General features: G+C 37.0%; 1 protein-coding gene across 2 annotated transcripts; it reads left to right on the top strand.

The window, feature by feature from the left end:
* On the top strand, nucleotides 1-22,750 carry LOC139966585 (ATP-dependent RNA helicase dhx29-like). Of its 2 annotated transcripts, none has more exons than XM_071969775.1 (30): nucleotides 1-148; nucleotides 1,102-1,181; nucleotides 1,817-1,930; nucleotides 3,045-3,174; nucleotides 3,833-3,984; nucleotides 4,925-5,050; nucleotides 5,594-5,720; nucleotides 6,025-6,237; nucleotides 6,957-7,128; nucleotides 7,875-7,998; nucleotides 8,496-8,597; nucleotides 9,765-9,887; nucleotides 10,450-10,530; nucleotides 11,017-11,178; nucleotides 11,999-12,127; nucleotides 12,723-12,866; nucleotides 13,172-13,348; nucleotides 13,863-14,006; nucleotides 14,668-14,706; nucleotides 14,891-14,980; nucleotides 15,564-15,703; nucleotides 16,241-16,414; nucleotides 16,933-17,137; nucleotides 17,755-17,982; nucleotides 18,539-18,675; nucleotides 19,361-19,451; nucleotides 20,214-20,579; nucleotides 21,047-21,178; nucleotides 21,487-21,583; nucleotides 22,107-22,750. In XM_071969775.1, exons 1-30 carry the CDS (start codon nucleotides 76-78, stop codon nucleotides 22,157-22,159), a joined length of 4,125 nt encoding a protein of 1,374 aa, XP_071825876.1. In that variant the 5' UTR covers nucleotides 1-75; the 3' UTR covers nucleotides 22,160-22,750. The 2 variants fall into 2 exon arrangements, with proteins under 2 accessions (XP_071825876.1, XP_071825877.1); XM_071969776.1 differs by having other exon boundaries at nucleotides 14-130.

The following is a 22,750-nucleotide window of genomic DNA, read 5'->3' as shown; positions in this document are numbered from 1 at the left end:
GTTCTGTTCTACCACGCCATGACCACTTGAGGAGTTCACTTTATTTCCAACTCGATTTACTTACACGTATTCAGAATGGGCAAGAAGAAAAACAGGGTTGATAAGCCCATTTCGTCGACCAGTGTCCCTAGTAAAAGCACTGATTCAGGTAATTTGCCTTCTGTTATTCTTTTAATAATGTAATTGAAAATTGACCGCTTGTGTTTTGCAAGACAAACGTAAACCTTATTGTAGGCTTTACTATGTAGATATAGCTGGTACCAGTTTTGCGATGCCATATTGCAAACAGCGATTGGGTTAGGCCTAACTTAGGACCAACTTAGTTTGTTTACCTGTAAAAGACCCAGGTTAGGACCATAAGAAAATACTAGACGTAGAAACATCAATTCTCAATGCAATGCGTGACATTAGAATAGGCCTAATCTGTATTACATTCACAAATGACTTTGTGTCAGGCTTGGCTAGGTCGGCTTTAGTTTAGTATAGGCCTAGTATCTAAACTGAGCATTTCATTGTGGCTATTCGCCCAGCTGCAAGAATATTCACCTTGCAGTCATTAAAATAGATAAATTTGGAACACCATTTTCACTTCTTATGGTGCAGAAGGGAACACTGGTTCCATGCTATAGATGTTGACTCAAGCAGTTTGAACACTCCCTGGATAAGACAAGGCTGTTTGTCCAAAAGAAAGTCTCAAAATCCCAATAACGGCAACTCCTAGCATCATACACCCTGACACTTCATTATGAACAATAATGGGATCTATTTTTGCTTTCAAATTCTTTAATGTTTTTGTCAATATTACAAATTTAAAATTTGAGATATAATGTGCAAATTTTGAGATATAACATGAAAGGTAATGGTGATAATGTCACATGTTAGAATGGAATGTAGAAATGTTGAGACAGAAAGTCAAACCTTAAAAAATTACAAACAAAACATCAGAGTTTTGTGATAAAACATCACATTATGGAGATGAATTTTCAAAATCATGAGAAAATGTCGAACTTTTGTGAAAGAAAAATCTTTCTTTTTTTTTTTTCATATAAGTTGTGAGCGTGTTGTAATAAAATATATCATATTCAAGACTCTCTCTTACAGGTCCTCGGAAGTATGCATTTGAAGGGGCCGTACCTGTTTCAAAACAGAACCCAAATGAGGAAGACCCTACCATCTTAAAGGTACAGTCAAAATTTATAGTACATTGCATCAAAGCATATATGTGAACCATCTTTGCGGTATTTGGAAGTTTGGTAAGGTAGATTCTGTTCTTCATAACTTAAGACATGTAACTGTAGCCAGACCTGGTGAGAGGGATGGAAGTTCAACCCTGGGGCTGGGGTCAATTAGGGGATATATGACATGAAGTAAAATGTATCCTCATGTTCATAATGTGAAGGAAGTGAATAATTCAAACAGAGGACCCAGAGACCAACCTGGATTTTGACTCCACTGGTGGTAACTGGTAGTAGTTTTTTCATTGCATGTGAGTGATGTGACCTGCTGTGGGATGCAGTCAGTCATATTCAATGAAGTTACAATGTCCCTGCCAGGCCACCTAATGAAAGCAGAATATTTATTAAGTTTGGTCATTGTCTTTCGTGGAATAATCCCTCCTGTTATCACATGATGATGAATAGCATTTATTTTGTACTTCAACAAAAGGGAATATAGTAGAGTATTCACCAACAACAACAAGTTAACAAAAATATGTTTATTCGGTGGGACACTATTAGCTCTGCTTTGCGAGTAAAAGCTTACATCATATTCAACAACATGACTGAATTATTTGTTTTTGTTTTTGATATTCATTTAGGTAACATTACCAACCAATCTTGAGAAGAGCATCGTGAAGGAAATTCTACAATTTAAACAAGCTCAGGCTGATTACAGAAATGTTTCAAAGAGGTTAACAACAAAGAAATTAACGGTAATTTTGATGCCTCTATCGGTTTCTCACCTTTGCATCCACTAAGTGTCTCTTTGGTGATGGTTTTGATTACTCAGATTTTAAAATAGATTGCAGTTGGTTGTCAGGGGCGGATCAAGGATTGTAAAAACAAGGGAGTTTGCCCTGTGTTCATTGAGGCCCCCTCCCCCTATTAGTGAGTTTTGGGTGTACTCCTTAAAAAAAAATAGTCTTGGGCATGTAATGGTGCATTCTAGGCTTATTTAAGCTATATATTAGGTCTATATTAAGGTTTATACGCCGGTTGTGTTAATAATACTTTCAATATTCTGCGTGGGATTGACACTGACAACCTTCCACCCCCCCATTCTCCCCATGGGTCCACAGCTGGTTATAACTTTGTTACCTTACTCGTCTTTCTTTTGCTTGCATGAATGTGTCATCAGAGAGGGAAGTAGATCTAGATTAATTTTATCTTCTGTTTACTTCTTCATAACAAAGTGAATATAACCTGCAATGATTTGAAGTTGCTTTTGAAGACTTGTAGATCTGCAATATATCAAAAATTAAGATTTCATCAATTCATCATTTTGTTGTTGATCACTATGGTTTGATGATTTATAATCAACAGTACTTCCTATGGAGGTCACCTCTAGTTGTGTTATATTTGTTCATATTGTTATATGTTTATCAGAGTAGTGGGATGACTCAGCTGCCTCCCTCCCCCTCCCCTCTCCATTCCCCTCCCCCTCCACCTCCCCCCTTGATCTAATGCTGATTTGTCTCACCTGAAGCTCTGTTATCCATTAGTATCCCCCAATTTTAAGCTATTAAAACTGATAGAAGTTTCAAGAGCTATATCCCTAGAGTGTCTCCAAATGAATCTTACATTGATGATTACAATTAAATAAAGCAAAGTGTCTTATTGAGTCTCAATCGGATGCAGTTATATGTAAGTGGTAAAAGTTTAGCCACAATTGACCTCTTCTGTGTCATTCTAGCAAATATTTCAAGAAATCAGAAAAGCATGTTAAATTCTACAATTTAATATTCACCGCATTTATATAATTAAATACTTATATATTATAGTTATATTTTGCATACAATTTTTTTTTTATACTTTTATCATTTATAGGATTTATACAATTCTCTTAGTTCTGTGGGTTTCAAGCATGCTCAGATTACAGATGCAATGAAGAACACGATTGGATTAGGAGGGGATTTGAATGATGCACTTGACTGGCTTTGTTTGAATTCAAATAACGGTGAGGAGCCAAAAGGACTAATTTCTTGTCTTGTTATTCTCGTCTGCCAATGAAACTGTTCATAAACCCAACGATCATTTCTTTCATGTTTATTATCAGTATGTTTCTGTGTAAATTATACCCAGCTGGAAAAATAGAATAAAAAGATCTGATAATTTCTTGTACCTGAACGTTACAACTATCCATATCAGGCATAGTATCATTTTAATCTAAACCTTTTTGTATAAAACTTGTTAGTCATTTATTAAAACTTGGTAAAAAGGAACGATAGAGAAGTTAATTATGGTATCTTGGAAAATGAAAAATAAAAAATTGTCCGATTCAAATATGCGGACAATATCTCATTACAGTAACTCTTGTGCCAACTGCCATTACACACCAATGTGTAGTGCACTTCACTTATTTGTACCCTGTTGAGTGAATGGAATAACCTCTCTGCACAACTTCCATGTTGTGTGGAATAAGTTATCGATAATTCATATTCTGTGTCAATTCCTACACATTTCAATGGGTACAAAGTGGCTACATGTTTTCATTACAAGATCAATATTTTCTAAGAAGAATTTTTGATAATAACCTATGAACAAATATCATACTTTGGATTATAAATTGTTTTAGAGAGGCTAAACCATTTTTATTGATTTAAAATTTATTAAAGATGAGCTCCCTGAGGGTTTCTCTGAGAATTTTGCAATGGATGTCAAAGCAAAAGAGAAAATTCGAGCCAGGTTCAAAGAAGAGGATCGGAAACGACCACCTGCCACCCCGCCTCAAAAACAAACTGTAGCCCCAGAACCAAAGAAAACAAAGGTAGGTTTGGCTAGCAGCATGATCAGTGGGTTCAATAATTCAATGTTAAGTCACTTGTGTTGAAAAAAAAAAATTCGAACAGTGCAAATTCCTCTCTTGTGCTGTTAGAAGAGTCTGCAAGTTTTGACACAGAAAGAACACTTTTCATATATTTATTTCAGACATCCCACAAATTGCCCAAAAAATGATAAAAAGTATCAAATCTTTAAGGATGTGGCATGTTTGATATACATTGATTTAACTATAAAAGGTACTCAGAGAATTCTCTTGTGGACACCTACAATATGAGAATGTATTATTAATGAGTGGACTTTGGTTATTGTAGAGAATGACAGCTGTTCCTATGTAATGTTATCATATCCTTTCATTAACCAAAAAAAAAAAATTCCTTTTAAAAATTTGTGGTAATTCATGATATCCAGATAAAGCTATAAATATTGACACATATTGATGTTGATGCAACTTTTCCTTCTAAATGGCACCATTGTCTTTCATCGGATAATTCCTTTTACTTAAACCACACATGGAAGCTGTTCATATTGTTGGCAGTGTTAAAGGCATTGAAGACTCGCCCCAAACTGTGGCCATCTGAAAAAGTTAATTTTCTGTTGCTTGCAAATGACGTTTTGTTCGTGTCGCTACAAAATGCAGACAGTAATGAAACGTGATACCTTGTTATCTTTAGCTGGACCTGAGATGTCCATCGCTGTATTGTTTGTACACTGTGCTGTGGGTATTGACCGCAGCTGTATGCACTGACTGTACACTAGTGTCTAATTACCGACGGTAGCAAGCTGTGTGTGTATTTTCTGGGATCGATGGTGGTGTCTAACACTTCCGTTACACCTAATTCGAAACTAGGTCAGATTACCGGCATTAGACGTTTTTGTGCAAGTCTTCACACCCTTTGAGCATCTGCAAAGCTCCATTCTGTTTACAGGAACAGACGTCCTCAGGAGACAGCAAGATGTCAATCAAGGAATGGACTTTAAGATATGCGGAAGAATGCAGTGAATCCGAGGAAGACGAGGAGGAGAGTGTGATCTCTAAGCAGGAAATTGATCCTGTAAGTGACCTGTGGTTGAAATAACTTTTTCTTTTAAAGTGACATTTTTAAGTAACCTTTAATAGAAGAAGTAACCTTTAATAGAAGTCTTTTAACAAGAACTTATAAAATGGTAAAAGTGTCTCCTTTAATATATCGTATTTCATCATTACATCTGCTCTGCTTATGTGATTAACATATGCAAATACATAACTACATTACAATTGTAGAAATCCTTTAAATTACACCCAACTTTTCAGAACCCATTTTGTTAGGAACATGTCACTTCCAAGCCTGTTCTTTTGTGTCTTCAAATATAAATTCACTGTTGTATTCATTTTTTTTTCTGCCTATAAACAATGTTTGTTTGATTCTACTTTCTTGTATATTAATAAGACTAATTATTTAACTATGATTTATATCAAATGCTTATTAGTATTGTTGTTTCAAAATCATTGTATTAATATCTATATGTATATTTCTAAAGTTTCACTGGATGAAACATATGCAAAGAAATGAAGGAACGTCACATTAACTTATCCCCTCTATATTAATGAACACCAGAATGAGCAGTATCTTGAACTGACCGCAAAACTGTTCGACTGTCAAACAGTGGCCCAAGATGCAAAGAGACGTGGAGATGCAAAGCTTCAGAAAGAGGCTGGACACCAAATTGCCAAGTACCACAGGGGTAAGTCTATTGACTGGTAAAATATTCAAACGTATCTATCACCAAGGAATTAATGAGGTAAGGAATCTCTTATTTACTAATTTGAAAAAGAGGAGAAGAGATCCTGAAGTGAATATTGCCTAAATTAATCTGGGAGGTCATGGTCCTCTATAAAAGGACATATTTTTAACCCTGTTTTGTTCACTTATATTTGCTGAACGAAAATGACTCTCATCACTACATTCTATCAATGTGAGTGCATCGGCAGGATTTGTAGTGATTTCCTTACCTGTGACTGTGTGTGGTGGTTCTCATCCAATTTCAGACCTGAAAAAACTAGAAGAACACAGCAACTTTGATCCCAGGGTGAAAATATCTGCTATCGCAAAGGATACTAACCAAGAAGAAGTAAAAATGTCAGAGAAGAAGGAAAGTGACAAACCAGAGAAAGTCAAGGAAGACAACTCCGATAATATAGAGGGCGCACTTTCGTTGTTCAACTCTGCCGAAGCCGAAGCTGCTAAACCAAAAGAACCAGGTTGGTCAATGCTTAATGTCGGTATACATCTACTTGCGGAGTATTAATCTGACATGGGGTCATGATTGTAAAACGTTGGCCTTTTGGATTCTCAATAGGCAGCGTACAGGTCATATCTGGCCTGCAGTAGATTTCATTTGGGCCTGCAGTGCTACGATCTTGCACTAGTCAGGTATGCGGGCCCTTAATACCTTTAATATCATCTTCAGCACTGTACCTTCCTACCCTGCACATTGCTAAGGCTAGGTATGTGAGATTTGTGGGTAGAATTCTCTGGCCCATTGCTTCAACCGTTATTTCTCTTTGGCCCTTCAAAAAAATTTAAATTTTGAGAATACTTGCAATAGATCATGAGCCAATGATTGAGTACAAATCCAACTTTATGATGTGCTTCCATCCCACCTTCCCCCTCCCTCCCCTCTTCCTCTTCTCCCTATTTTTATATTTTATATTTAAAAAACTTGGAAGAAATGATTTCTATGACTGGTATCTTGATTCCTACCTGAGCCTCTCTTCATATAGTGGTCCTTTCTTCCTTTCTCTTTGAGTAGTGGGCAGGGTATTACATGTACCCACTAGCTGGGAAAGGTGTAATATAGGGTGCAAGAACAGTCATTACTGTTTTTGGGGCTATAGAATTCTAGCCATACTCATTACCTGTCCGTTCCGCTCAGATGAATAATAGGTTTGACAAAGTTTCCTTTGGTTTTCCATCACAGCCCCAAAGAAGAAAGCCACCCAGGAAGATATACGAAGCTTTGAGTACACACAGAAAACATGGACGGGAAAATCACCAAAACAGTTCCTGATCGACTGGTGCCGCAGAAATCACCCCAAGACCAACCCTCCCAAATATAACAAAATCTCCGTCAAAAATAATTTCAAATGCAAGTAAGTTGTTGGTACACCAGTAGAATTGTAATATCAGTTCCATAGAATACGTTAGTGTTTAGATATTGTTGTGCAGTTTGAAGCTGCCTCTGAACTTAATCTCTTCAAACAATATTGAAACAGCTCGTATAAAGCGCTTTCACGCGAGTGTGTCACTCTTATTCGACGCTATACAAAATCTTTTAATTTAATTTTAATTTTAATTTTTTTAAATCTTTAAACAGTTCAGATCAATGCACGTTAGGGCCGGTATGACAGCCCCATCTATTGATATGATGGATTGTGCCATAAGTAAACTTATATCTCCTTTATAAGACACTGTCTGTGTACTGAAATTGAAAGAGTGCCTCCCATTAAGTGGCATTATTTGTCCAACATTCTTGCAATATTCTTAATGTGTTTTCACTTCAATCATATGTTAGTGTTTCAGTGCAAATTGGAGCAAGTTCACCTAAGACATACCCTTTGTTTTTTGTTACAAATGTTGCAGAATAGTTTATGAAGAAACAAATATTTCACTCTGCCTCTTATTTCATCCTCTATATATATTTATATATTATTATATATATTTATATATTGTATATATAGCTGTGTGTTTCTCTGTTATAGAGTATCCTGTCATGTTTGAATAACATTTTACAAAGAGAAGTGATTGTTTTGTGACTTTCTGCAATTTTGAAAGTTTTGTGGTTTATTTTTTTTTTGCTAATTGTCATCAGAACTATTTCAACCTCTGTTCATTTCAGACTTAAAGTAGAAAGGGGTAAACAGGACCCCCTGGTGGTCTGCCCTGACATCCTCACCCCAACTGGAATTGAAGCTCAGCATCTAGCAAGTATCTTAGCTCTCTACAAACTAGCTCCAGGACAGGTGACTTTTTCAATTGTGTATTTCTTAACTTGTGACCTTAAATGTTTATGCCTAATTTTTATAGTTTGTCTTTTTGTTCATGACTATGCTCAACTTCAGTCAGTTTCTCACTTCTGCCATCCTGCGAATGTTTTCTTCTTATCTAAGGTGTAATTTGATAGCTGGTGATTAGCTTCAACAATAAATGCTAGTAACGACTTCAACCCATTTTATTAGATGTAAAATGTTGACAGATTCCTTCTTGGTGGACAGACCCTGCAAAAGTTTTCACAGATTCCCTTGGGATGGCTGCTTCCCAGGTTGGAAAGGAAGATCTTGGCTAACTGTTGTTATTTGTTGTAAATGTTACTAGCTTTCTCAAGATTTCACAAGCGTCTTTTTTGACATTAAATTAACCGAAAAAAGAAAGAGCTGATGCAATGTCATTTTATTTTCACGGAGAGAGCACTTTACCCCGCAAATGCAACCAACTTCTCAAGATGAATTTGATCTTTCAGTCCATCCATCAGCTACTGCCTCCTCCATACAGAGATGTCTGGCTGGAATGGATGACCGCCGATAAAGAAGCAAAAGAGGCAAAGAAGTCTGAACAAAATAAAGTGAGCATTTTAATGTTGAAGATTATCCACCCATCATGCTATAAATTGAGAATGTTCTGGGTCTGTATATTGATTTTCTAATTAAACAGGTTGAACTTGCCAATGACAGAGCAGCACATTTATTTATTTTTCTGATTGTTTTCTTGGCAGCCCATTTATATCCTCTTACACTTTAGTTGTGTCAAATTTAACAGCAAGCCTCAAAGAGTGCTCAGTTCTTTAGTGCAATAAGAAAAAAAGTTTTGTACTCCAGTCTCTCAGAAAAGTGACATAATATTCTTGGAAACTGATAATGTAAGGCACATCAAATTTTTAATTAAACAAACCTGCCTGTTTTATGGGTTTTCAAGGTGCTATAAAATAAGGTTTTGATTGGAACATAATCCTGTTTTGATATTACCAATTCATGTATATGTTTGTTGTTTTGAAGATCTCTCCTGCAATTTTATACTCCTCTACAGCGATTATATCGCAATTTATTTTCCTTGTCAACTCATGTTGTGTTTTGCCCAGACTAGTTGTGATCCATACTCATGAAGGAAGTGTACATTTAATGGTAACAACTCCTGAGTGTCATAGTTGTTAACTTTTAGAGTTTAATGGATGAGTGTAGGCAAAAAGTTTGGTGCATTGTAGACCATTGAATAGACAGTGCTGTCATGCTAGGTTGTGTTTCTATATCACTTTTAATGTTTGAGAAATCATCCTTCAAACAGCCGTGGCTCATCGATTAAACGACTCGACTGTATAGTCTAATAAATGGACCATAAAGACAGTTTCTCAGATGCAACACAAAAACTCTATGGAAAAAAAAATGAGAATTCTTTGGCCTAAAATGACATGTTTAAGATGTATTACAATGTAAAATTTTGTTAGGATAAATGTTTGTTGACTGTCAATCAGAGAGTGCTCTGTCATATATATGAAGTTTAAAAAAACATGTTTTGGTTGAGTCGTTAGAAGGTATAAAAAAAATTGATTTACATTGACAATTAGACCTGCACTGCAAAGCTGTTTTCCTCATCAAGTTAACCTTTACGGAGCTGTTTGGTCACGACAAATGAATTGGGAAGCATGGCATTAAAATTTGTCAACCCAGGTGTGTTCTAAAATGGTGGCTCCAAACAACGGTCATTAACTCTGACATATCACATCTTTACCAACCAGCCCAGGGATCAGTTCGTTGGACAACTCTTGCAGCAAATCAAAGCCAAATCTGAAGGCAATAAAACCAAGAGCAAGCTGTCAGATGATGACGAACTAGACACATGGGAGGATTTCTCAGATGGGGTAACTTTATCAACTTTCTAGTCTTTACTTTATCACCATCACTCTCTGTTTCATGACAAACTAAATACAGAAACCTAATTAGCCCAAAAAAAGTCTTGATCGAGAAATTTGTCTGTACAGTTGTGAAATTGGTAAAGAGCTTCAATCTATACATGCCCTTTGACAAATAGGTACTAGAAGAGGATTCCTCTGGTATGTACACATTCCTGGTATGAGTAAATATATAATTATTATGCTTCGATCTATTCCAAATGGAGCAAAAATGTTTTCATGTAATGCCTTTCTTGTTTCTAACTGACTTCTTTTGTTAAAGAGTAATATATTCACCTGGTAGCAAGCAATAAAAAAGTTACATTGAGAGGAAGAAATTCCATGGTGTAAGTTGAAAATGCTATCTCAAAATCAACATGAAAAATGAAATGATCGTTACTTATAAAACTTATCTGATTTCAATCGATCTATTCGAAAAGGAAGCAAAAACTTTTCATGCATTGCCTTTCTTGTTTCTGACCAACTATTTATGGTAAACAGTAAATATTTTTAACCATTTTGAATTTTCTAGGAGGAGAGTCCCTCACCTGCAAAGAGACATCACCCAAGACTAAGCAGTGAAAAACTGAAAACGTTATTGAAGGAAAAACAGGTTCGTTCATCAGTTCCAGATTTAAGATGGAGGATATTCTATTTATTAATCAAGACATTTTTATAGCAGGGATACAGAGTTTCACGCTTTCTTCGTTCTTTTAAATTCTCATGTTTACTTCCCAGTAGGTTTCTGAATTTATAGCAACTTATAATGTACTTTACAGGGACAAATTATATGTATATTTTGCCATGCAAATTTGCATTGTCCTCATTTTGCATAAAGTATTTATTATTTAAATGAAATATTTATGAATCAAGACATTTATATAGCAGGGATACAAAGTTTCAAGCTTTCTTCGTTCTTTCAAATTCTCGTGTTTACTTCCCATTCTGAATTTATAGCAACTTATAATGTACTTTACAGCTACAAAATATGTATATTTTGTCGTTCAAATTTGCATTGTGCTCAATTTTTATAAAAATTTGTCTCTGCTCTTCTGGAAACAAGATAATGATTATATTTTTGATGACTATAAATTCAAAGGGTACAGAGCTCTTCGAGAAGCTGCGGAAGTCCAGACAAGGACTTCCTGTCTCTCAATATCAAGATGCCATCCTGGAGCAACTTCATCAACACTCGGTCATACTTATCGCAGGAGAGACAGGAAGTGGGAAGAGTACACAGATACCACAGTTTATATTAGAGGTAAGGAGGATGTCAAGTTTGAACTGTTTTTAAAGGGATAGTCAGATAGCAGGCAATTTTTAAAACTTATATTGAAGAGAAAGATGTTCTATGAGGTTAGTTGAAAACCTTATCTCGATATATCAAAATCAAAACATATCAAACACATATAAAATGATATGATCATTTAGTTATAAAAATTAACTGACTTCAAACAGCAATTCAGATCGAAGCCCTAATCGTGCCCTTCAGACTATCCCTAAGGAGACTACTATTATGGGATACTATTACAGACTAGTCATTCAAGACATTAAAAGAAAATCCCTAATCAGGCTCTGCAGACTATCCCTAAGTAGACTACTATTATGGGATACTATTACAGACTAGTCATTCAAGAAATTAAAAGAAAATCCCTAATCAGGCTCTGCAGACTATCCCTGGGAGACTACTATTATGGGATACTATTACAGACTAGTCATTCAAGAAATTAAGCAAAGCCCTAAAACTAATCTTTTATGAGTAAGTTGTGCCAAAGATCCAATCACAAATCAAAAAGAGAAGTTTTTCTATGTAAGCTTTTGCCTGCAAGTGTGCCCTCACTTAAAGAACAATTGGCTTTGAAAATGTCATCGTTGTGGAATGTTTATTGACAGTTATAAAAGAAAATTCTTTTTTATATTTCTTTATGTTCTTTACAATGAAGTGTGACATAATTGGGATACTTCGAAGTCTGGGTCATATCCAGAGTTGGTCTGTGCCACTTATAGGAGCCTATCAGCATAAATCAATGTATTCCTTACTACTGCATGATGTCGTATATGGTTTTCTTTATGTTATCTAGGATATCGTCAATTCCGGCAGGGGTGCTGACAGCTTTGTTATGTGCACCCAACCACGAAGGATTTCAGCTATCAGTCTGGCCAACCGAGTCTGCCAAGAGATTGGGGAGGAGGCTGGACCAGGAGGGAAGGTAAGAGTGGTTGGGGCATTGTAGAGTACAGATGTTATCATTGATAGCACCGGAACAGCTATACTGTGTATAAAAGTCTGTACACTTAGAGATGATACTATTGGTTTACATTACACCTTTTAAATGACGAACTTGGTGTGGGGGGAGGGGGAAGGTGAAGAAGGGGTAAATTGGTCTCACAAGGAAAATCTTGAAAATTCAAAATCAATTGTTGTTGCAGGTATTATTGTGCTCTCAAAGAAACTATAGTGATGAAAAAAAACATGTGAAGAATTAATTAACTGCTTCCTGAAAATTGACAAAGTATGCACAGCTTGTATCAAAGTGGCAATGTCAGTTATGGATTGAACATATAACATATATAAATATATATGTACTCTATGTACAGGGAGTGTATCACTAGATAAACCCACCAGGGTTTTTGTGATACACTTCCTTTCAAATTCCATAACTCTCTGTATTCGCCAGAAATGATGTATATATGTTTTGAAAAAACAAATGAATAAACGAAATGTATAATGATGATGATTGTGTTTTGTATCTCCATGATAGCTTTACACCTCTGAACATATCGTATTATCTCTTCTTCGTCCAGGATTGTTTGTGTGGTTACCAGATTAGATTTGAGTCCAAGCAGAGCCCCGCTACCAGACTCCTCTACTGTACCACAGGTGTTCTCCTGCGTAAGATGCAGCTGGATCCCAAGCTACAGAATGTCTCACATGTCATCGTCGATGAGGTAAAGCCACGTTCACATAGTAACAGAATATTCATTTTACTTGTCTGGTAGGTTAAATGTTTATTGCCGCCACCAAATATAAGACTCGGCACTTTTAATCCAGATGGACCTAAACTAATTTGCATGTAAGATATTGGTCACCAATTTTAACCTAAATTTTGGTCGATATTCTTACTCATACCAATATGTATATATATCTAATATGTAGACATTTTGTTTTGAATTGTGGTGGACTTGATTTAGTTTTTTAAAAGATGTAAAATACACTCTCTCTCTTTGACTGAGCATATTCCATTCTCAACCAGGTACATGAACGGAGCGTCCAGTCAGACTTTTTGCTGATAATCTTGAGGAAACTTTTACAAGTCAGAAAAGATTTGAAGGTTATCCTGATGAGTGCCACGATGGAGAGTTCAAAGTTCTCATCGTATTTTCAACGATGCCCAATCATAAATATACCAGGGAGAACCTTCCCTGTGGAGGTAAGTCAAAATTCTCCATACCAACAGAATCAGGGAAGACAGCGTCCCATTAGACAAAGCTTTGAAACAAAGCTTTGTGGACTAATAGACTGTTTTCCCTGTTGTGTTTGATATCCTTGTCTATCTGGTGTGTTTTGTGCACTTTTGACCACTCAACAAAGCAATCATGAAACAGCTAACTTTAAAATTGCTAGTTCTGACTTCGACAATGATTCTCGTTATAAAGGTGGTCCTCTGGTAGGGTTATTATTACCTCAGACTTGCCAACCCCCTTAAGGAGAAAACCTGAAGAAGGTTGGTGCCTTAAACCTGTCGATATTTACAAACCGTTTTATAAGACTCATCATTCTTACATCATTATTCATTTGTCAGTTTCTATAAAAACATTTGTATGTCAACAGTTTAACTTTGTTCATTACAGGATCCTTCATTCTATATCATACTTTCTTGTGATGTAATTATTTGTAATAATAATAATAATAGCGATATGAATATATATTATGTTTTGTGACAGGTTCACCACATAGAAGATGTTCTGGAGCTCACCGGGTATGAGCTAGATTCAGATTCACCTTACGCAATTAAAAGTACAAATGTAACAGAACAAACACAGGAGGTCAAAGTATCAGGGATGAAAGGTCATAGTTCAAAGGTTCAGGTAATTATTCAAAATATATATATATATATATATAGTGATTGCTGTTATTTATAGTTCAGTGCGGGGGCACACTGTGGTATAATCTGCTTCTGTTGTGGTAAACTAACCAGTGCCACTGAGGAAACTACCACCTTGCATGAGCAACTACAAATTGGTAGTTTCTGCATCTCAAACTGGCACTTTCAGCCCCTCTGCCCCGAGGGGTGCACCAGGGGTGCAAGAGGGTTCCAGACCAGTGGGCCGTTAACTCATGCTTCAGTGTTATGTTTTGTATAGATTTGCCAGGATTGAAGTCCTGTTGCAAGGAATACACTCCATGGAATGTCTTTTTTCTGTTCTTTTGTATTCTCCTTTCATTTTGTGTATTTATAAGCCGTATTTTGTGTCTTTCAGTCAATATCAGCACATCTACGTCCACAAAACATTTCAAGAAACAACTGAAAATATTCTTCTTCACAGTGGCTTATTAAGGTCACAATTTTGTCAATTTATTTGTCTTATTACTCTGTACTTTTTCAGTTGTGTATTTTTGTCTGTGTTGTTTTTTAGGTTTCTGTGCTTTTTTTTCTCTTTTTTTTTAGCGCATCGAGGTGTTTTTAATGTTTTTTGCGCTTTATAAGAACTGTATATTACTATGATTATTGTTTCTTAACTTCATCAGCTTCGATGGGATACAGAGAACACTGAACCCACCAAAGAGGTGAGTTTTGTAACATAGTAGCAATGGTGCCTATGGGAGGGGGGTGGGAGGTGGAGGGAAGGGGGAGAGGTGGAGGGAATGGGATAGCAGTAAGGTATTGTTATGTTTTTAATACTTGAGTTTTTCTTCACTTTGATATCCTACCACAGACAATGATTCTTATTGTCTTTGTTTGTTTTTGAAGGTTGGGCTGAATCCTGACAAATACAGCTCCAGGACGCAGAAATGCTTAGAGAGGATGCACCCCAGCAAGATAAATGTTGAGCTAATCATAGTAAGTCACTGAGACCACATCAAGATAAATATAGAGTTATTAATAGTAAGTCATTGAAACCCCAGTAAAACAATTAAATAGTTATGAATAGTAAGTAACTTAGACCACAGCAAGATATTGAGACCACAGCAAGATATTAAGACCCCAGTAAAATAAATATATACTTATGAATAGTAAAGTCACTGAAACAACAGTAAGATATTTAGACCACAGTAAAATAAACATATAGTTATGAATAGTAAGTCACTGAGACCCCGTGCAAGATGTTGAGACCCCAGCGAGATGTAAATAAACAGTTAATTACAGTAAGTCATTGAGAAGTGCACCCCAGCATGACAAACTCTTTACTATTGTATGTCATGGTAAATTTATGTATGCACCTGGCCAGGAAAAGGAAGGTTGCTATGATAAATTCATGACAACTCATTCAGTTATATCCCATTTTTAGAGTATTTGGTTCATTTTGTCATATCAGTAACGACATCCTCCCTATTACTAAATTGTTATTAATGAAACTTGAGTAACATGTAATTGTCTCTGGCATTGGTGAGTATTGATCGACATCTCTACATTTCTTTTACAGGAACTTTTGCTCTATCTTGATAAAGATCCAATTTATGCAGCCATAGATGGCGCTGTCCTTGTATTCTTACCAGGCCTGAGTCACATACAAGAACTGTACGAACAGCTGGAAGCTCACAAAACTTTCTCGAATGGGGCAAGGTAAAGAAAGTTGTTTCAAATATACTCAAATATTGATCCTGTAACATATTGATGAGTCCAGCATTTATGCTGTTGTTTCTACCTGTGCACTATATACTCAGTTTGGGTGTGTATGTATGTGTTTGTGTATTTATGTAATGAGTGTGTGCGTGTATGTGTGAGTGTATGTATGTATGTATGTGTTTTTGACAGTCTATTAGGCATGAACGACTGTGTGAACAAAGTATTTTGATCAGAAACAAAATCAATTAAAGGACTGCCTGTGAACCCAACTGGAATCCAGAATGTCTCTTTAATAATATTCATCACTTTACTAACAGATAAACTGCTCTCAACATTCAAGAAATATAAATTGAGTTCATTCCCTTCCCTTCACATTCCCACCCCACCCCTCCACCCCCCCCCTCACACCCACCTAATTTCCCTTCTCTCCTCCAACCTGTCACTTCCCACTGCTGTCTATTCCAACGACTCTCCCGGACAGAGTCTCTCCTTTAGGGCAGAAAGTACAAAATGTTTTGTTACTTTTCTTGTCAGATACCTCTTGATTGCCCTCCATTCAATGCTCTCATCATCCAATCAGAGCTCTGCGTTTGATATACCTCCTCGTGGTGTGAGGAAAGTCGTCCTCGCCACCAACATTGCCGAGACTGGAATCACAATACCGGATGCTGTTTTTGTTATTGACACCGGTAAAGTTAAGGAAAACAGGTAATTGAACAATTCAAAACTCTTGTTGGTTTGTGTGTCTTTAATTTGAACAGTTATTTTGCATTTCATCACCGGCTTCTCGATGAATTGAACCAAAACAACTTGATATTGCATGAGAGATACCTGCAAAGATTTTTTTTTCTTACAGAATGAATGTTAAATTGTTAAAGTAAACTTATTAATAAATCTTTTTAATTCTAACAAGTGTAAGTGTTGCATTTACATGCCAAAAATCTGACAGCTTCAGAAATTGCTAGTTTTTTGTTTTTATTATTTGAAAGCAGTATTTTTCAAAAGACTTGAATCTTTGCTTGTGTTATCAAATAGCAAAGAAAACATTCATCTTAGGTTTGAGAAACTAAAGATTTCCAGGTTATGATATCAGGCTATGTATGCAGAATCTCTATGGGGTGGTACGTTTACCGAGATGTGGAACTTTTATTGAACACTGTCCCCGCGGGCACGATTCCTATGCCGGGCATTGTTCGTAATTTGATTTCTTTTGATTTCATCAACAGGTACAACGAACAAAGAAAAATGAGTTCCTTGGAGGAAGTTTTCATCTCACAGGCCAGTGCCAAACAGAGACAGGGTAGAGCAGGCAGGGTCAGGGATGGTATCTGCTTCAGGATGTTCACAAAGTACAAATACAGTCAGTTAAGGTCATACAGCCAACCGGAGATACAGCGGGTACCACTGGAGGGACTCTGTCTCCATATACTAGTAAGGGACTCATGGATATATTAAACTAAGGAATTCTAGAAATTACTCTACCAGTATTATCAGGGATTTAAGAATAATAATAATAATAATAATCAGGAGTTATTTTTACAACGCTTAAGCCACCACAAATGTGGGAGAAACCCGCAAGGGCTTATGGATTACAACTTACACGTCGAAAGACTTCCAATTCAACATTTTAGTTCAAATTTGGATTTTTTTTTTTCAATTTAGAAAGTCGTTTTTGTTGGGAAAACTGTAGCATGCTATTGGATGAAAACCCACCTTGCTATGACCCGGCAGGGAATCAAACCCCTAACCTCCCGATTGCTAAGCCTCATTGCTTCACATACAACCGCCTTTATCCACTCGGCCACAGCACCGGTTAAGAAATATAATTATCTTGGCAATACAAAGTAAAATGAATCATGTTCCCAACAGGATGAAGGCTGCTGACAATAACTGTAAGATGTATATGCCCTGCCCCTCCCACCCACCCCCCCCCAAAAATTATCAAAACTGAATCCCTGGACTATTATCTAATATGTATGTCAAATTATGTATGTCAGTATTAAAGCTTCAGTGCCCAACGTAGACCTTCATTCTCGTTCTCTCGATAGAAATGCGAATTTGGTGAACCGGATAAATTTCTTGAGAATGCTGTGGATCCTCCAGATTCTCTTGCGGTTCGTAATGCGATGTCTTTACTGAGAGAGGTTGGTGCCTGTACCATGACCGAGGTGCCAAAGCTCACCCCATTGGGTCACCACTTATCAGCTTTACCACTCAATGTGAGAGTGGGTAAAATGTTGGTTTATGCCGCTCTGTTTGGTTGTCTGGAACCTGTGGTGAGTTTGTACCCGATGATGTAGCTTTAGTTCTTTGACCTTCACCTTTCTCGCATCTCCTCTCCTGCTTCCCCATTTCCCAACCCTTCACCTTTTATAATCCCACAAAATAACGAGCAGTCTTTTATTAGTTTAAGTAGAGCAGGGATTATGGTTTTCTCTCTCAAAAGTCTAGAATCTTCCCATTAGATAGGACCAATGATGAGAGTATCCAGTGGAAAGATAGTGACCAGACATTCTGTTAAATATGTGCAATATTCAAGAAGCCTGCAAATAGACTATATTAATCTCATGTTTCAAAATATTGCAGACCAAAACTATCTACTCATTGGAAATTGTATCATGAAACCTCAAGTTCTTTTGTTAAGTAATATCATTTAATTTGGAATTAATCATTGTCTATCAAGTTATTTCAACATGAAGGAGTAATATGTTCATGACAGTTATGCCAATTCTTGAATCTCTTTTCACGTTCAGTCTGTCATAGCTGCTGCGATGATAATAAGTTGATGTTCAGGACAGTAATGTCAATTATTGAATCTCTCTTCACTTTCAGTCTGTCATAGCTGCTGCGATGACGGACAAATCACCGTTTATTGTCCCTCTGGAAAAGAGAGACAGAGCCAACCAGGCTAAGAGGGCCATGTCTGTCGCTGCATCTGATCATCTCACATTATTCAAAGCATACTCAGGGTAAGTGAAACATTTTATTATATTTTGGGTGGGGGAAGGGAGTGAGGGGGAGTTAATGTTTTCAGTCTGACCTATGTTTAGGACGTCTTGGGATTGATGCCACTGTGGCCCTTAAAAGTCAACAATACAGGCCTCAACTATGGTAGATAGTCAAAAATTGACCACTGCGGTTCAAGTCACAAACAAAACTTTTTCACGCTGTTCTAACTAACCTTTCTAAACATGTGAGAATACTTTGAGAAATGAGCAAATTTTGAGCAATTTAATGTGTTACAATTTGGTCCTATACTGATGACTGCTAATCAGTGTGTTGACCCTCATAGAGGAATATTTTCATTCCCGAGCGTGCCAAGATAAGAGAACAAAAGAGAAGAGTTTTGTCTAATAGTAGATGGGTACTTAACAGGAACAGACTGTTTGCATTAGGTATATACTGTATGTGTGCATCTTCAGCTGAGTGGCCATAGGTAATCGATGACAGCTGAAGATATGGTGGTCAGTGGCTGCGAGGGACTCAAGTCCCACAGGTTCCAGTATTGCTCTCTCCAAGTACTCTGCGTATAAGTGGATCGTATTTTGCTATAAGGCTTTTTTATTCGCAATGCCATAATCCATGTGTGAATGTTATTTCTGAATGTAGAACATGTAGCCTCATTTCTCCAAGTTTTCTGTTTTTTCCCTTCAGATGGAAACTTGCTCAAAGGAAAGGCAGAAGAGAAGAGTCATCATTCTGCAGTAAGAACTTTCTGAGTAGGAATAATCTTCTTAACATCGAGGTGAGTCTAAAAGCTGTTGTTTGGTCAGCAATTTAGTGAGGATTTGGAAGTAATGTCAATTTTCATAAACGGCTAACCATTCCTGTTTATTAGTAGTGTTATATATCAAAATTTTTCTGCATGGACTAATTGCCCAAGGTACAGTGCCTCTCTATAGTGCCTCATGGGTTTACCTATGAAAGGAAGCTAGAGAATGCACTCCTTCCATTTCATCCACCTCCCTCCCCCCCCAATGCCCCCTCCATTCCCATCCGCTCCCTTCACCCAAAGGTATGATAACATTTACAGTTTGGTTATGTTTTGGAAGATACCAAATTCTTACACAATTCTGCAAACTGCTCTCACTTTATAGAACTAACACAACTCTGCCATCATGATTCATGACCTAGTCATTAAGATTCATTAGCAGACACATTGACTGGGTTGTTTGCTTAACATCCTGCTCTCATTTAAGTCGCTGCAAATGTAGTTACCTGTAATTGATTACGACTAAGTTGAGCAATCTTAATCATGAACCATCAAGCATGGTCAACTGCAAAATCTGGAAAAGTCCTACACATTGATTTTCCCCTAAACTGAAACCGACTTGGCTTAAAACTGGCTAATTCTGATTAGCCTTAAGCTGATGCAGGTCCCCGGGTTCCAGCCGGCTTTACCATTCAAACTACCAGAGGGTAAAAGATGTTTTGCCAGTTTGTACAATTAGTGACCCACAAGTGATTTATTTAAACATCTATGAATATTCAACAAATTGCTCTTCAGAATGCTGCCAAAGACCTTCAGAGGCTGATACGTAGTTGTGGACTTGTGACGTCCTCGGACAGAAAACCCATCAATCCCGACTCGGTCTTTCTCCCCGGCACGGACATTTTGAAGATAAGTCACATGGAAGTTTCGCCTTTCGAGAAGTTTCCACTCAATCAAGATAACATCGCTCTCATCAAAGCTGTCGTGACGGCTGGCCTGTACCCAAACGTAGCCCGATTGAGGTACGAACCACCCATAGACGGAGAGAGGGACTTCTCAATCTTAACTCAGGCAGACACCTCAAGAGAGTTTGCTTGTTTGCATCCAGGATCGGTCAATAGGAACCTTGGAACCTATGGCTGGGTCACCTTCATTGAAAAGGTATTGTGTATCATTATTTATATTTGACAGCGGAAGCCATCAGTTGAGTTGGTCTAAAAACTCACCATATGTAACAGCATAGGAAAGAAGCCATCAGTTGAGTTGGTCTGAAGAACTCACTATATGTGAAAGGTTTCTTAAAGCTGATCCAGAAAATTAATTTAATGCCATTCTCTGCATTTCTCCTTAAATTGACAAAGATACCCTGTTTGAGAACAATGGGTGGAATGTATTGGAAACAGCAAGAAATAAAACAATCTTGCAACTTGGCTCTGATTAGTTTCTTTTGTGGCTTCCGAAGGATGCGTCATCCAGATCAAAACAAATTTGAGTAAATCTGGAAAGAGCAGTAGAAATGTTAGCTTTCATTTTTTCGTGAAGAATTAGAGAATTTAAAGTCAGGTCTTTTCATGAGTGATTTTCCAAAAGAAATATAAAATGATGTTCTTCCCTTTGTTATGTTGCAGGTCAAACAGAGTCGTGTTTTCTTGCGCGATAGCACCTTGATATCTCCGTACCCTATTCTCTTGTTCGGTGGAGACATTTCTGTGCAACATAGGGAACAACTCATCTGTGTGGACGATTGGATCAAATTTCAGGTAGCCATTTATCCTACAGTATAATCACTGATATTACTTGTCAAGGCAAAAGGTATCGACAAAGTCGATCCCACACTGCACAACAAAAGTCAATTGGACCCCTGTAATGTGGGGCAGTGTACACGTTCTATAAACTACGGCAGATCAAATTTTGCCAGATTTTAGTCTGATCGGCTTGATTCGAGAAGAATAGACATGTAACACTTTGCCAATTTACAAGACTTTTTATCATCACCGTTTAATTGTTGTAATGAACTGAATCTGTACGACTCTTCCAAGCTCGTTACTGTCGATTTTGTTCTCCTCAGGCTCCAGCTAAGACAGCAGTTATCTTCAAGGAACTGAGAGTGTTGTTAGATTCTCTGTTGTCACGGAAACTGGCAGATCCAACCATGTCCATTCAAGGTGCGTGTGTGTTTGTTTGTGATAGTGTGGGTAGTTTTGCTTGTAATATTTTGTCATAACCCAGTCTGTCTGTGGTGGCTGTTAGTATTTGGTGTTCATACATTACTTTTCCTTCTTTTTCTATTTACAGTTGTGAAAAAGCAAAGGTAATATTCACTCTCTCACACGTACATACACACAGGTCCCAGCTTTGTCAATTTTACTCCCAAAAGTTTGAAAATTAGTTTAGGATAAAATCATTGAATGACATATCCCATGAAAAGTATGTTTAAATATTTGATATTTTTAAGGTAAATTTACTGGTACCTGAAATGTCTGTCAGAATGGGGGGACAAAACATTATAGAGCACACAGGTGAAATTTTTTAACCCCAGGTTTCACTCCAGTTTGATTATACACTCCCAACACCTCTTCCCTGACAATACCACATCTCAGTTCATCCCACGATGGGCTGGTTTTTCCTCAAATATTTCTGTTCTTATAATAATGTAAAATTGTTAATTCTATATCATATCATTTTCAGGTGAGAAGATTATTCAGGATCTACTTGGACTGTTGCAGAGTGAAGGGAGGTGATTTATTATCTTATCTCTTCCTAAGGTTTGAGTGAACCTCCTGACTTGATGAAGAACAAGTGGACCTTTCTAACACAAAGACATGTGGCTATAGTGGAGGTGACTGATGTTTGCAAAGGGGGGCATCCCACCCCCCCCCTCACACCTCCATTGACATTCAGGGGAAACATTAAAAAGCATTTATTAGCACAACCCTGTGTTAAGAAATAAGTTTAACTTTAATTTATAATCTTAAGATGCATCATTTGATGTCTAAATCATGAATTTTCTTGAAGCAGGGTAAATGCATTTGTGTATCCATGGCGTTCTTTATACTGCTATTATATAAATGTGGCTTACATCTTCTTAGTACAAAGCAAAATTCATGGGGTGGGGGGGGGGCAATTTGAAACATTAAGTACCAGTTTATAGACCAACCTTGTTCTGGAGTAGCATATATACAAACAATACCAGCCTATTAAAATTGAATCAAGGTTCAGCTATCAGCACTCTTTATATGTTACTATTTGTTAAAATTGCAAATTTCTTTGGGAGAAACCAATTTGATGTAGAAAGGGCAATATGTGTCATGTTGTAAGAAAATGTTTCCAAA

The sequence above is a fragment of the Apostichopus japonicus genome, chromosome 4 (assembly GCF_037975245.1).
Source record: "Apostichopus japonicus isolate 1M-3 chromosome 4, ASM3797524v1, whole genome shotgun sequence".
In the NCBI taxonomy this organism is placed as follows: domain Eukaryota; kingdom Metazoa; phylum Echinodermata; class Holothuroidea; order Aspidochirotida; family Stichopodidae; genus Apostichopus; species Apostichopus japonicus.
Note: the sequence above shows the minus strand (reverse complement) of the source record. Positions and strands in the feature narration are given on the sequence as shown.